At 35.0% G+C, this 16,046-nt stretch overlaps 1 protein-coding gene across 9 annotated transcripts in view; it reads right to left on the reverse strand.

Annotated features, from left to right (window-relative positions):
- The window catches only part of DCLK1 (doublecortin like kinase 1), a 415,491-nt gene that overhangs the window by 89,314 nt on the left and 310,131 nt on the right, over nucleotides 1-16,046 (reverse strand). For 8 of the 9 annotated variants that reach the window (XM_007495323.3, XM_007495321.3, XM_007495322.3 and 5 more), the window contains one exon: nucleotides 14,988-15,082. In XM_007495323.3, the coding sequence (XP_007495385.1) occupies nucleotides 14,988-15,082 (95 nt within the window). Of the gene's footprint in view, nucleotides 1-5,357; nucleotides 10,248-14,987; nucleotides 15,083-16,046 lie in introns of those variants that run through there. The other variant, XM_007495325.3, reaches the window with a different exon arrangement.

Consider the following 16,046-nt stretch of genomic DNA (forward strand, 5'->3'; position numbering starts at 1 on the left):
CTCTCAAAAATTTTGCTTGGTGTCCACAGGATATTAGAATGTATCTCCTCTTCTGCCTTGGAATTGATAGTTAGTATCCATTTTAAGATAATGTAAGGTTTTTAAAATAGTTTTTACAATTTTTTTGGAGGAAAGAAGAATGTATCTTCAGTATCTTGTTGATACTGAAGGAAGATGCTGAACTACTATAAATAATAAAAACTACCCAGGGTTATAATAGATATTAGGGATCTTAAATAGAATATCCAATTTAAAATATTTTAAGTGTTAGAACTGCCTTAACACAACAAATGAACACAGAATTCTAATAAACTGAAACTGATATCTAAAATATAGTCATACGCATGTACCAACTATTATTTGAGTTAGAGAATATCAAAGCAGCTTTGTAAGATATATATATATATATATATATATATATATATATATATATATAGTCTTAAAAATTTGGCATCACTGGTCAATATCTGACTGGCAGACAGTAAAAGTGATGCTATGTGAGCTGCCTTGTGATTGACTGGTATCATAGACTTTTGTCACCTAGAATGTGATTCTGACCAGCATGACTACAATTCTGTAATGCAATAATTTACATTAATGATTTTGATGTGGAGGCACCAAAAGATCCTCTGAATCCTTGGTAATGCTGCAAATGTTTAGTGGGTTTCTTTTTCTTTCTCTCAGGTTGAAGATTGGTGATCCATTTTTGGAATAGTAGTTCTCTATTAACAAGGAGTTTTAACTTACTACAAACCTCATATTCTCAGTCTTTGAATAGTATATACTATACAATTTTGAAATGGCCACATAGAATAGATCATTGTGGTATATCCTTTTTGTCCTTTCTATGGCCCCTGTGCCATGATAGATATACTAGTTGTAACACAGTGTGATGTAGATGGAAAGTGAGGAGAAAGTCTTCCCTCCCTTACTCTTCCAGATTCTGCACAAGATTGAATTTAACTCTGTGGGAGCAGCTAGGTAACACAATGGATAAAGTGCCAGGTCTGGAGTTGGGAGGACCTGTGTTCAAATTTGGCCTTAGATACATTCCTAGGCAACACACACATCCCTGTGTGACCTGAGGCAGATCATTTAACTCTGTTTTCTTAGCCCTTGCCCTTCTGTCTTAGAGTTGTTTCTAAGACAGAAAGTAAGGATTAAAAAAATAAATTTAACTCTGCTTAATAGTTCCTCTTCGCACAAGATACAAGATTTAGAGCAAGAAGGGCTTTAAGATGTTATCTAGTTTCAATCCATTCATCTGACAGATGAAGAAAACAAGTCTTAGGGAGGTTAAAAGATTTGCCCAAATTCACAAAGGCAGTAAATAGAATGTATGGGATTCAAATTCAGGTCATCTGATTCCCAAAGTCTTTCGGGAATCTTTCCCAACTCTTTCCACTCTACTGGGCCATCTTGGAGCATGTGTACTCCTTTAGTTGTTCACAACAAAGGACTCTCTTTTTCTAGCATATTTGAATACTTTAAGGATACAAGATTTGGGGAAGTATGAGTACTCTCTTTACCAAAGCAACTGGATTTTGCCTTAGCTGGTCATCTTCTGGAATTGATGCAGCTGAAAGAAAGTCATCACTTGATAACCAACCCTCTTATGATGAGATTTTTTCTTGAACTTAGCTAGATGATTTGCAAACACATTGTTCATTATTTTTTTTCCCCATTCTCAAAACCTTTCCAGCTTGGTAACCGGTTCTGCCAAAGCTTTCACTCTGCTGGCAAGGCTTTCAAGAACTCATGATCATTTCCATGTCATAATGGAGAAGGACTTTAGTCTTTTACTCTGAAAGAAAAAGAAAAAACTCTGTGTGTGTTTATGTGTGCTGGGAATTATGCTTTATATATCAATTACTATGTAAATGACTCAAATATCCAGTCTTGTGTCCTTTTTCTTGGCTTCATGGCTAAGGCTCATGAGAAGGGTAGAATGATAGACTAGAGAAACACCTCACTTTGAAGAACGGAAGGGTAATTTGAACTCCTTCTGTTGTTCAGTCATTCAGTCATGTCCAACTCTTAGTGACTACCTGGACTATAATGTCCATGGGGTTTTATTGGCAAAGATATCAGAGTGGTTTGCTATTTCCTTTGCCAGTGGATTAAGGCAAACAGAGGCTAAATGACTTTGCCCAGGATCACACATAGCTAGTAAGTGTCTAAAGCCAGATTTAAACATAGTTCTTATTGATCAGGTCTAATGTTTTATCTGCTGTACCAACCAACTGGCTAATGGAGAAGGCACTGGCAGGGTTTGTGCCCCATCCATATTTAGGAGGTAGTTAGGTGACTCAGTTGAAAGAATGCCAGGTTGGGAGTCAGAAAGACCTGAGTTTAAACAGCCTCAGATGCTTACTAGCAGTGTGACCCTAGGCATGTCACTTAACCCTATTTTTGACTCCTGTCATGTCATCTGCAAAATGAGTTGTAGAAATGGCAAACCACTCTAGTATCTTTGAAAAGAAAACCCTAGATGGAATCATGATGAGTCAGACATGACTGAAAAGATTAAACAACATCTTTAACGTACATAGTTATTTGTATGTTGTCTCTTCAACTAGAATGTGAGTTCCTTGTAGTCAAAGACTGCTTTTAATTTTGTTTTTAAATCTCTATACTTCATTACAGTGCCTGGCACATGGTTAGCCCTTAATTAATGTTGTTGGCTCTATTTGATTTGACTTTTCAAATATAAATCCCTCTAGGAGGGTTCATGTTTTAAGCCAGGCTATCTGTAGAAATGTCCTAAGGAATTTCCCCAGTGATATCTTGCAGTGATTGGGAGAATGGTACTTTGTCTCTCTGGGGATAGAAGAATTGGCCAAATGAGAGGAAATTACAAAGCTTTGCCAGCATTCACCATTACTTAAACATGCCCTATCACAAATCTTCAGATCATACATAATCACATGTGGAAACTTAAAAAATAAAAGTATGGAAAAGACCTATTGGGATTTTGGAAAATCTGGCTTGTCGGAACTGAACCCGGACTTTGAAGAACTTTTTATTGGCTCAATCAATCAACTCACTTCTCTAAGCAAACGTATATGAAAACTTTGTATCCCTCCTAAGTGAAAGTGGAACAGCATTTCAGGGAATGTTAGATTTTGATACTTTTTTGAGAATGGGATGGTATGGATGGGAATTATTTAATATTAGATCTAGAAAGGACCTTAGAGTCCATCTAGGAGTCAAATAACTGATTCTGCAGACAAGAAAATAGAAGCTTAAATATATGCAACTTAAAGATGGCAGAGCTAGAGTGCCTAGTGTTTAGAAAATATTTAAATATAGTTTGACTACTAAACCCCTGAATTGTAGCAGGCCATCCCTATCCTCTAGGGAACCTATACTCTCAACAAAAGCGAACCCATGTATATGAGAAAAGACCTTAAAGCCATATTTTTCTAAAAAGAAAATATATTTAAAATAATTTTAATAGAATATTGTATATTCAAGAATGATGAAATTAAAGGTCAACCTTTGCTTCAAATTTGCAAGAGGAAATTCTTTTTAAAACTTAAAATGGGAAAGAATGGCAAACAGAGACCTTCTTCCATTAGGAGAGGATTCCTTCTTGCTTTAATTTACTAAGGTAATTTGCTTTTTTGGCAGGATTTGCTGAGAATGAAAAAAATGAAGAAAATTGCTTATATCTACAGAAATTACCTCACAGGAAACTATGAGCTTGGTGCTGAAAGCGTAAAAGTCAGTGAACTTATGTGGAGGAAGAAATGTGATACAGTTGTTCTCTTTCCAAGACCAAGTTAATATAAGAATCTATATTCATGAATAAGCCACCATCATCTGACAAATAAGGTACAAAAGAAACTTGATTGTTTGAGGCTCTAATTCTACCTTCCTCATTAATGGACATAGATCAGAGAGAATTTAAACATTTTTAATAAGTCATGCACTTTTGTAAAAACTACATATGAACACCAGAAAGTGTAGAATTTTACTGGAAAAATATGTTTATACCAAAAGTCAAGATATGTCAATTAATAAACACTTACACATATAAAATGAAGAACATGGGAATGACAGAGCAGTGCTAATACTGAAGAAGCTAAGGGAACTAAAAGTTCTAAAAAGTGCAAAAAATACATTGATCTGGTTATCAGCAGAGTAAAAGTCCTACTGGCCCTGTATAACCACAAAATTTATTAAAAATAAACAAAATTATTTCATTGTATTTATTTTATTCCAGATCTGTATGTGGAAAGTTAGAGAGATTCTCTTAATGTACTGTTGACTTTTTTTATGAACAAAGATACTGTGAAATTTAAAGTTAAGGAAAGAAAATTTTCTCTTGGTTTCTTAAGAGATAGTTGTTATCCATTCAATTACAAAGTGCCAAAGCTAGAAGGAACTTTGAAGGACATCTAGGCTAACTTCCTACTCAATTATATAATTTTTAGTACAATATCCCTGACATGTGGTCACATCTGGCCATTGCCTTAACACTTCTGGTGATGGAGGTTCACTAATTTTCCTATTCCATTGATGGAGTCTTCTTAGGGTAATAATTAATGAAAATCAGGAAGAATATTCATAATTACATGGACTTTGAAACTTTTCAACTGAATTTCTAGTTGATCTTACCATTACTTTGGACATAATTTAAATGGATTATTATTTAATATGATGAAAATAACAGTAGATTACTTAGTAAAATAAACTATAACTTCATTGTTCCATACATTGCAATAATGAAAATAGATTTTAAATGGTCATTATACTCAATTATTATTTTTAAGTGTTAAATATCAAGAGTTAACTAAAGCAGCAGGATTTTCTCTTCTTGTTCCTCTTTCTATGTGAAATGAAGTATCAGCTGGCCTAAAATAAAGAATAAAAATCAAAAGAAATAAGAAGCAGTGTTTATTTAATAATACATCTATAGTTTGGGCTGTTTATAGTTTGCAATAATCTTTTGTTGACAATTAGATGACTTAGGAATAATGTACTAGGAGACAGCCAGTCCTTACACACAACAAACTTGTTCTACAAATCAACCAGCTGCTAACACAGCTGCCAAATTCCACTGAAAGGAACCCTAGGCAGGTACACATACTGTCTCTAAAGGAACCATGTGAAACGTAATTTTTCAGAGATCCCATTCCTTTTGGTATTACTGTCAGCACGCCATATTTCAGAGGCTCCTGAGTAACCCCTCTCTGGAGAAATCTATAATGTTCTCTATAGTCCATTTGTTGATAGGCTAGTTAGTCCCATCGCATGGACATTATGCACCCAAGTAAAGAAATAAACCTTCAAGATCATCCCCAATGTCTTCATTTTGAATTTTCCAAAAGAAACTCACTGAACAACACGGATTTTTGTTTTTCCTGTTTATTATGTAAGTCATTCTAACGTGGTAAGCATCACAAAGTAGTTTGCAAGAATAACGACATAGTCCAATGGAAATGTGAATACAACAGACTGCAATGAAACAGTCACACAAAGTGATGGGGATTTTGTCCATGGGCAAGTTCAAATGAAACATTTCATCAGCATTATTCTCACAGACTTGGCTGATGGGTTGGATTAATGGAATTTCATAATAAAAATGGTTGTTTTTTCAAAAACACATCAATACCAAAATGCTATCTTTCGAGTACACATTCAAGCAACTCTAAAAAGCATAAGCACAAATCTCTGACGTCAAACTCTCTGGGAAAATTCAGCCAATATGTACAAAATTGTATTGAGTTGCAAAGTAGAAAGACATCAAAAGAAATAAATTTAGTCCTTCTTTTACAGGTAAAATGCAAATTCAAAACAATATACAGGATGAATGACCGTAGCTCTGTGCCTATAACCTCTACATTTCATATCATAAGCCACTTTCTACAGTGGATTTTGAAAACCTTTCACAGCTGTATATAATATACATTCCTAGGTATTACATGCACCATTTATGCTATCTTGGAATTTATCCATCATCTTTTAAAAGAGAATCAAAATTAAATAATAGCATATACTATGCACCCTGAAACATAATAAGGAGAGCTTCAAATTTCTCATTCTCCCCATCCGTGTTACAGGCACAAAATTACATTCATTTTCAATTGACAGTATAGCAAATTACATCAGACAATTGTATACTGAATATAGCATATCATTCATTTCCACACTGTACTGCTGTGGGGGCATCTGAAACATATACTGGTTTCACTAATACACATGCAGAAATACAGGTGCTAGGAGGAATGCAAATATGCACATAGGGACAATAGCATCTGTATTCACTTCAACATATGTGTGTATATGTGTGTACACACACATATACACACATGTACAGTAAATATAGTAAGAGAATCATCTCAAGTATATCAAGAACAAAGAATACAATGGTTCAAAAGCATGTGCAGTAGTACTGCCTTGTAGATTACATGGCTCTGCTCTTAACCAACACGAAATCAAAGGCATATTGGTTTACCTCTACTATTCAGTTAGAACAAGTTCCCCCCCCCCACTAAGATTCCTGCTTAAATAGTCAACTACTTTCCCATCTATGACACAAAGATTTTTTTCACTGATATCAGCTATACATATATCATAGAAAAATAGGAGTCTTGGGATACTTGGATTTTAATAAGCAAACACCAAGACAGAATAATATAAATCTATCATCAAATTGTACTGGCACGGTACTTACCCTTCAAATTTGCTTGGTCTTCAGTGAACAGTGTTTTAAGTAAGACCTATTTAGCCAGAACAAGTAGCAAACTAATTTTGAACTTCATCATGCCACTGACTTTTATATGCCATAAGGCTACAATTTATAACATGATGAAGATATTACAGATAAATCTAGAAGAGCCAGTAATTTATAAGGCTGTTTCACAAATCCTCTATTTTATCATGTTACGGTATATACACATAACACAAATACTCAATTACTGATGCACACACAAGCCCTGCATATTTACATGCACCCACAGTCCTGTATAGATATAGTCACCTATCTAACACATTGGGTTAGTTTAATAATGAAAATATTTATGAAATCTGCTTTTTTGAAGATCACATCACTAATTAAAAAAATCTTATTCTTCCTTAAGGAATGTAGTTTTTAGGTTGTTTTGTTTTAAAAAGCCAAATAATTGCAAGATAGTCGAATGAGAATCTGCAGGAGAGAGATGCCAAAATATTCCCGTTAGTTGGTACTGGGGAAAGGAATGCATATATTGGTAGAATCATTCTTTAAATGTATTTTTATGATTTTTAAAATTTTTATTTAAGGTGAGCCAGTATATATACACAGGTCTGTCTGGTATTGATGGGGGTACATGGCAGTTTTTAAATCCCTAAGGCAGTAGAGAGGCAAGCATTTTGCTTTTTTTTTTTTTTGACTAAGCAAAACGTAAAGGAAAGACACTGCATGGATTTCAGAACTTCCAGTCCTTTGTTCATGCTGTACTTCAACTTGAACCATTAATTGCATTTTAAATGCCCAAAGCAGAGAAATGTTCCTAATGTCTGTCCACAATGTCCAAGACAAGCAAGTTACAAATTACAAAGTACCCAACTGCTATGTAATCCCTTTATAGCACATACTAAACAAGTTCTAAAAGGGTAGAACCACCCAGAGACCAAAACATCATAAGGATGTTAGAGTGTTTTCCTACTTAGTAAAAAAAGTTAAAAGATAAGGTACTTAAAATAAAAAGTTTTGCTAAAATGCAGGCAAATCTCAAGTGTCCATATAATATCAGTTCTGTTCCACCACTGAACTGAAACCTTCTGGTTTGCTGCTAAAAAATATTTCATTTCTGCTTGGGTATAATGGAATTATACTCTGCGTAGAAGGATATCTCAAAGTCTATAAATGGTGTGTTGTTTCAACCTCTAAGGGACGTTCATTTCAAGAGTAAATGATATATATGGCCCCTGAACAGTCCTTTAATAAAAGTCATATGTTTCAAAGATTAGATGCTGTGGAATTGCATTTCCCTTGGAGCTGCCTGAATGGAAAGTTCGCTATGGTATCTATCAACAATTAGTACAAAGTCCAATTTTCTTTTTTGGCCGTGTCTAAACAAAGCTATGGAATCCAGATCAATTGGCAATATCTACCATCCATCCAGAACAAACAATATTCAATGGACTTTTCAGTGTAGTAGTTGTCTGTAAGATTGACAGAGTGGGGAAGTTATTGCAATTAGAATATTTTCATTCTGGAGAAACTGACCCTCACCAGATTTAAGTTAACTATTTTACAACTTTCTTCATCCTTTTTTTGGGTATCTTTTATAGTTCAGCTAAATGTCTATGAAATCTATTCATGATCCTATTCTAATAATAATGCATTTTACCAAGACATAACTGGAGCAGACACCAACACAGACAACTTCACAGATGTTTACTGTTTCCACTAACACAAAGAGGCCTTTTGATCTCAGCAGGGGTCTCTGTTAATTTCTATTGGAAAGGGCTGAAAAACCTGAAGCCTGGCACAGGTATTATGAACTGTTCTTTCAAGATGGAATGGTTCAGTTTGCATTTCTTGAACTAGCTGCCAAATCAGGCTCTCTTCTCAAACGACAGGATAATGAGGTACTAATTATTCGGTGGGGGGTGGGAGGGAGAGGGTATGGGAGTGTTCAAATGCTCAGTCTGGCTTGGTTGCCTGGCATTTAATTTTTTTTTTTGTATTTGGGTGGAATATTTTACTTAGTAGGGAAGTGTGGTGGTAACACATGTAACTATACACCAGATGGCAAAATTTGCTAGCTGTACAATTTATTAAGGATCTAAATCAGAAACATTTAAAATCATACATGGCAACTGAACTGTTCTCCATCTTGAATCAAATTTATATTTAAAAATTTTAATCTTCAAATCAATTCTTAAAGCATTTTAATAAACCTCCTAATGGCAGAAAATATTTAAGTTAGCACCTACTGAGATATGACACGTCTTCAGAACATCAAAATCATGCTTTGCTAGTCTTAAATGGTTAGTGTCTGAACTAAGAGAAGCAAATAATAACTAGGATATGGTTTAAATACAATAAAAATTAAAATTTAACATTCAGGTTTAAAAATAATTTAACTTTAAGATATTGACTTTAAGTTTCAAAATAAAGCATAAGAGGAGCAGAGTTAGTAGGTTAATGTTAAACAATGAGTTATTACCATAGACCTACTTGGTGTAACACAAAATGAGTTTTGCATATTAATTTGCAAATAAAAGCAAGATATAGACATTATATCTGAGTGGGGATTTAGATATCACAGGCCTGCTATAAAGTACCATTTATGGAGGTTCAAATGGATTTCTTGGAAAGAGTCCAGAACACATTTTCTTTGTACCTGAGCTTAAAAAAAAGTGTTCCCAGCCTTTACAGATTTGAAAAATTACACATATGCCAGAAGAGAAGAATTATAACATTTACAATACAACAATGCAACTATGTATGTTTGTCAGGTTGGCATGTGAAAATGGATATCAATGGTGTTATCAGTCTAGGCAGAATTCTCTGCTTAAATTTACTTAATCATCTGAAATAAGAAAAGGACACAGTTATCAGAGCCTTCATGAGATATGGTGCCTTTCCCATTCATTTTTCCTTAGAAATATTAAATTATAGAATGAATGCATTTGTCTATTGTCTAATGGGGGAACAGATTATAAGCGGGAATCTATTTATCCTTTTGCAATAATGATACATTTCAAATCCCAACCTAATCAACAGTACCAGTTTTAAATTGGAAAAAAAGTAGACTGACGTCACCATTCCACTTAGTTATGGGCAATGATAAAAAGTATTCTCTCTATATCTAATTATGTATGTTCCAAAACAACTTTGTTCCTGAAGATATGAACCTATCTTGCTAATCTAGTTGTTAAAATGCATTCTTATAATCAATATTTGGTTTTTATAGGAAATGTGTACCAAATTATACCAAAATCCAAGTTGTTAGATTACCTCCTTTGTGCCCTCCAAATTAAATTCCCAATAAGAGGTATCAAAAAATCTCCCCTTTAAAGATTAAGGTCAGAAATATAAAATGCCCATATAAATTGTATATGATTTTGGCCCTATATTCTTAAGATTACGTATGCAAAACTCTTTTGTGCATCTTGCTGTTAAAATTTCTCTTATGAAATGTTAAACCTTCACCAAATCACAAACCATATACACTGCTCCATTTTCTCTTTTACACTGAGTCTCCTACTGAATCCAAATCATCCGAAGAGAGGGGGCGATACAGGTCCTGTAAGATGAAGGGCGGTATAGAATCGTTTACTCGTTTTCCTTTGGTGCTTGGTACTTGTCTTAAGTGTGGAACAAAACTTAATGAAGGCCTTTGGTTTGCATAATTACCCCTTTCATATTAATGACTATTAATGACAAATAATTTTGTGTTGTTGAAAAATACATCTTAAAAAAAACAAAATGAACTTTGTTATACTTTACTGATATTGTTGCTTAAATGACATTTATCCCTCTTTTCTTCAAATAACCATTAAAGGAAACAGCTCAGTCACTGAGGTCTCATAAATGACAGATTTGTCACTTACTAAGATCTGGGTGACTCTTCCTTCCTTCCTTCCTTCCTTCCTTCCTTCCTTCCTTCCTTCCTTCCTTCCTTCCTTCCTTCCTTCCTTCCTTCCTTCCTTCCTTCCTTCCTTCCTTCCTTCCTTCCTTCCTTCCTTCCTTCCTTCCTTCCTTCCTTCTCTCTCTCTCTCTCTCTCTCTCTCTCTCTCTCTCTCTCTCTCTCTCTCTTCCTTCCTTCCTTCCTTCTCTCTTTCTCTCTCTCTTTCTCTCTTTCTAATTTCCTTTTTGTTTTGGGTAGAAGAAGAATATGCTTATGTCACAAAATAAATTATCAGGAGCTGAAATTGAGCCCACAGAAGGCTTCCAGCTTCTGGTTCTAAGTCAGCAGGTCAATTGCTACAGTTTTATGTATTGTGAACCTCATAATTGTGGCTTTGAAACTTTGCATTTGGAGAAAAGGAAGACTGCAAAACTTCTTCCTCTTGCTCAGTGCCATTTCCCCTGGATTCCTATCACTCATATTCTTCTTCCCCCTTAACCCACACCCCGCCCCCATTCTTTCTATTGGTAGCCTGGCAACTAGTTCATTTCAGCAAAGAGTGTGTGTCTGGAGTAGGCTTCATTTCTATTTTGTAACGCCCACTCTTATCATCCTCAGACTGATCAGATAATCTACAAAAGCCAGCGATCTGGGAATATAATGGGTAACTTCATTCAGTCTACACAATACAACATGTTTCTGACTAGTATATTAAGACATAGGTCCAAAAAGGTCACCAGTGGTAATAGGGAATTGCATATCCAGAGTCAAGAGTTTGTAAATGAGAAATTGAAGGAATATATGTTCTAAAAGAAGATTAGACAGGTTTGTGGACAAACTACTATGGGCATCCATATATGATTCCTCGAGAAGGGAAGCCTCTGGTGATGAAAAAAATGTAAAAGGTCCGTCAAACAGAGCAGAAGAGGTTCCAAATAGGAACGTGATTTAGGAAAAGGGAAGAAAAACAAGAAACTTAAAGAGCATTAATAGATATGGATATGTTCTAACCCTAATTATTTATCATCAGAAGTGGAAGTTTGGCTTGCTTTATTGTTTTTAAAGAAGCCAAATGATTTGATATGCCTCTAAAGAACAAACTTGCTAAATGTCACTGGCCTAAGTTTCTATATTTCAAAATGTGTGTGTGTGTGTGTGTGTGTGTGTGTGTGTGTATGTGTGTGTGTGTGTGTGTGTGTGTGTGTGTTAGAGGGTGGTGGTGAAGGAAATCCATTTTCTGAACCTTGTTGCTAAGCAACACAAGTGGAGAAATAGAAATAGCTGTTTTCAAATTTGCAATGAACAAGAGTTAATTTATTCTTTCAAGTTCTCCTTTTAGCAATACCATCTTTCATTTATTTTAGTATATCCTGAATAGGAATTTATCCAAAAACTCAAGAACATTAAGTCCGAAAAAAATCCATTTTTAGGGAATATTCTGCTTCCATTTAAACTGGTCAAGGTCGTGTGGTGCAATTGGCTAGAAGTAAGATAAAAGATCTCCTTTGTAGAAGAAGGAGCAGCACCCTAAACACAAGCAGTTGGAAAGCATCTTCATTTATAGATATGGTACATGGAAGGAGGGAGTATATTGATGGCCAATAATTATGAGATTTGGAAGCTAAAAATTATGACTGTCTGCTTTTTCACTTAGCTCTTACATACAAGCCATACTCCTGGTCTATAAATGTCTTAGGATGGCAATAAAACATTCCTTTTGCCCAAAGTTCTTTATGCCAGTTTTCCCTCCAAGATAGGAATACTTGGTAATTTAAAAATCACAAAGAATGATTGTTCAGGGTAGCAGGAATGATAATTATATAATAAGCAGCATAAAGATGCTTTCTGTTCAATAATTACAAAAGCTGCTACCTACTTCTAGAAGGGATTCCTTCAAACATGCAAAAGTCAAAATTAAAACGGAAATAAAGAAGGGCAGCAGGAATCACTTTTATATCTATATCGATATCTATGCTGATCCCAAGGGGAAAAATTGAACAAAGTACAAAACCTTGCTTTATCATAAGGCATATAAAAAGAATCTTAAGTGTTGAGACAAAAAGCTAGAAATAGCAATTATTCCTAAATATGGAACACTTGTTTAATTTAAAGTAACTTTGGACTATATCATTAACTTTGAGGGTTAGACATTAGCATGGTGGAGTGGGGTCTTCTCCCCTTTTCCCTTGGATACATTAAATTTTGTTTAAATTTTAGATTAAAAATTAAATTAATTTTTTAATAATAAAATTTTAAACACTTCCTATGAGGTATCTTGATTAGTGGAAAGAGAGCTATATTTCGAGATAGGAAAGATGTGGATTAAAATTTCATTCCTGACACTAGCTTTCTGATCATAGAAAAGCTACTTCTCAGTTTCCTCCTGAGTATAATGTGTACAATTATAATATCTGTAACAATTACCCCACAGGATTATTGATGGGTTCAAATGAGGAAATGTTTGGAAAGTGCCTTTTTGTAAACTAAAGAAACATCAGCTGTTATGGCTTATTATTATGTGAGGATCTTTCATATCAGATAACTAGGCGCTCTCTCTGGGCATGTTTATGAGACAGGGATAAACATCATCCCCTCCCAGATATATCTTTTTCAAGAAATTAAATTTGCTGGATTTTAAAAAGTGGTTCCATAAATATGAATGAATCAATTACTTAGGGGAATATAATTTTTAAAACTCTGAAAATGCAGTCTAGAAGACTACAGTGAAAATGTTCCAACTGAACATTCATAGAATCCTTCTCTTAGAACTGGAAGAGAACTTTAACTTTTTCTAGATGTGGAAACTGAGGTGCAGGGAAGGGAAGGGAACTGTCTTGCCCAAGTTCCTGCTGTAGTAAGAAAGCTGGAACTAAATCCCAAGGGTTCAGACTTCCAGCTAAATCTCTTTCCATAGTACCATGCTGGTTTTTTTAATCACTCCAAAGTGGCTTAAAAATGAGCATGAATCATAATGTTTAGACTAGAAGGTTCCTTAGAAATCACCTCATCCAACACCATGATTTTACAGATGAGGAAACTGAGGTTCAGAGAGTTGAAATTACTTAGTCACAGGGCAGTCACAGACTTGAGATTAAAACATAGATCTTCTGATACCCAAACTAACCCCTGTTCTACTAGATGATGCCAAAATAACAGCCCATTTAATGAAATAAAGTAAAATTAGATGTTTGGTGTCAAAGACCAAAAAAGCCAACCCCACCCCCAACAATTATTTTGTGATTAAGTTTTTAACTTTTCTAATAGCACAATCATATAGAAACAATGTAAAAGAAGTGAAATGACTTTTGGATGTGACTAGAGGGTGAAGGTCTGAAGTATGAGGTTTATTTTAAAGTAGAGAAACAAAGACAACTAACACAAAAATCCATATAAATATAAATCAATAGTTTCTAAAGGATGTCATTTGCTGAAATCAGCACTGTTTAGGCTCTGATATAAAGCCTTCCAAGAGTCTGTTCTCACCTTAAAAGTAGAAACAATAAATTACACAGCCCCCTATTTCACCCTTCACAAACTTCCTCCCCTTTCTTTTGTTCTAGTTCTTTGGTTTGAGTCAAGAGGACAAAAAAGATAGATTCTGGAGAAGGGTAGATGAATATCTGTTGAATGAATGAATAGCTGACCTTCACTCTCTTCTTTGTTATACTCATGTAACTAGCATTGCCTCTTATAACCTTCACTAACCTCAGGTCACCTACTCATTCCTTCCTGATATGATCTTAAGATCCCAGCTCAGCATACAAGTTGAGCTGGTACAGAATTATTACACAGCAGGGCAGAGGGGAAAAAACCAAGCTATAGCAACAACCACAATGAAAACACTGCAACCAATAACATCCCTTCAAAAGGGAAGGTGCCTCATGTGGATTTCATTCACAAAACAGGTCTCCCCCTAGGGATAGCTTACAACTCATTGTTCTGACCCAGGGCCATATTGGACCATTCTTTTTTATGTCACCAAAACTCAATACCACCACAGATTTCATTCAATCCACCAGAGATTTTTATGTTACCTTAAAGGAGAGATGATCATTTTTTTACAAGTGATAGCACATAGAAAAATAAAGATAGATAACAAGCAATTGAACATGAGTATTCCTAAACTCTCTGTTGACTAGGAATTGGATGGGGGAGAGAAGGAAAAAGATCTAAAGCACCAAACATGTCCTTTCAAAGAGAAGCCAATTATGGCATTTCAAAGCAAGACAAAAAACTCCTGTATTCTAGTTGCTAATTAATACTAAGCCATATAGTAATAGAACTATAATGGCTAATCTCCTATACCAGTACTTCCCTCTAATAATAGTACTTTAGAGAGAAGGCATCTATACTCCAACTTCTCCATCTGATACACAGCATGTCTTACTTACAAAGTATTTTCCTTTTTTTCCTTACCCTCTGCTTCCGCAGACTTCCTGGGCTGGTTGGAGATGGGCTTGGAGATTTCCCAGAGCGGGGAGTAGAGAGCTGACTACCAGGGGTTCCATTAACTAGAAATACAAAGAATCAGAAAAAGAAAGAAAAATGGCACTTTAAACATTGTTTTTACATTAATTCATTTTCTCAAAAACATAAACATTTGTTAAAATTCTCAGCACTTTAAACACTATTATACCAGCTCCTGGGATGGAGAAGCAAATAACTTTGGGGTGGTGGCAAATAGTTGTTCAGAAAATCAGGAATTCAATCTAACCCTGTGTTTAATGTAGCAGTGGCTTATATATTGGTTAAATATTAAATTAATCTTAGGACCAAGTACATTTTTAACAACCTGCTGGCAAACTTCATCAACTTTAACTGCAAAGTACTTGTGCCATCAGAAAATATCAGGAATGTGGGTAAGTTGTACTCATAGTAATGGTCAGTGGCCTGAGTTTCTTTGGCTATCATTGATTCCGTTGCCTTGGGCAACTGCTCAGAAATGAAACCTTAGCCCATTTTGCAAGGGATACACAGTGATTTACTTGTGAAAACAAATTACTATGACTGAAAATTAATCCCTCATTCCTTGCCCTGAAATAATCCTGAAGCATCACCTTGTTACAATAGCCTCTGAGAAATCTGCCACCAAAACATAAAATAATTTGCTACTGACCCTTATGGCCACCACATCACAGTTTGCCTTGGCTTCTCAGGAAAATGAAAATTTCCTTCAAATATTTCAACACTCCCCAACATTAATATTTTCTTCCTTTCTCAGGATTTCTACACAATGATTATTAAGCTGGACTAAACACACACATGCCAAGTAAGTTTCCTTTTTCAATTTTGGTCTGAGTGAGACCATCTTTGTCTCCAAAGTGACCCAAACACTTAAAGAAATGCAATCTAAAGACACCCCAGCTGTCTCTCTTTTACAATCAGTGAATGACAGTAGTACAGTACCACAGGCAAGAACAGGGATTCAGTAAATAAACACACATGATTTCGGAATGGTTCACAACACAAGTTTGC

The sequence above is a fragment of the Monodelphis domestica genome, chromosome 4, assembly GCF_027887165.1.
Source record: "Monodelphis domestica isolate mMonDom1 chromosome 4, mMonDom1.pri, whole genome shotgun sequence".
Taxonomy (NCBI): domain Eukaryota; kingdom Metazoa; phylum Chordata; class Mammalia; order Didelphimorphia; family Didelphidae; genus Monodelphis; species Monodelphis domestica.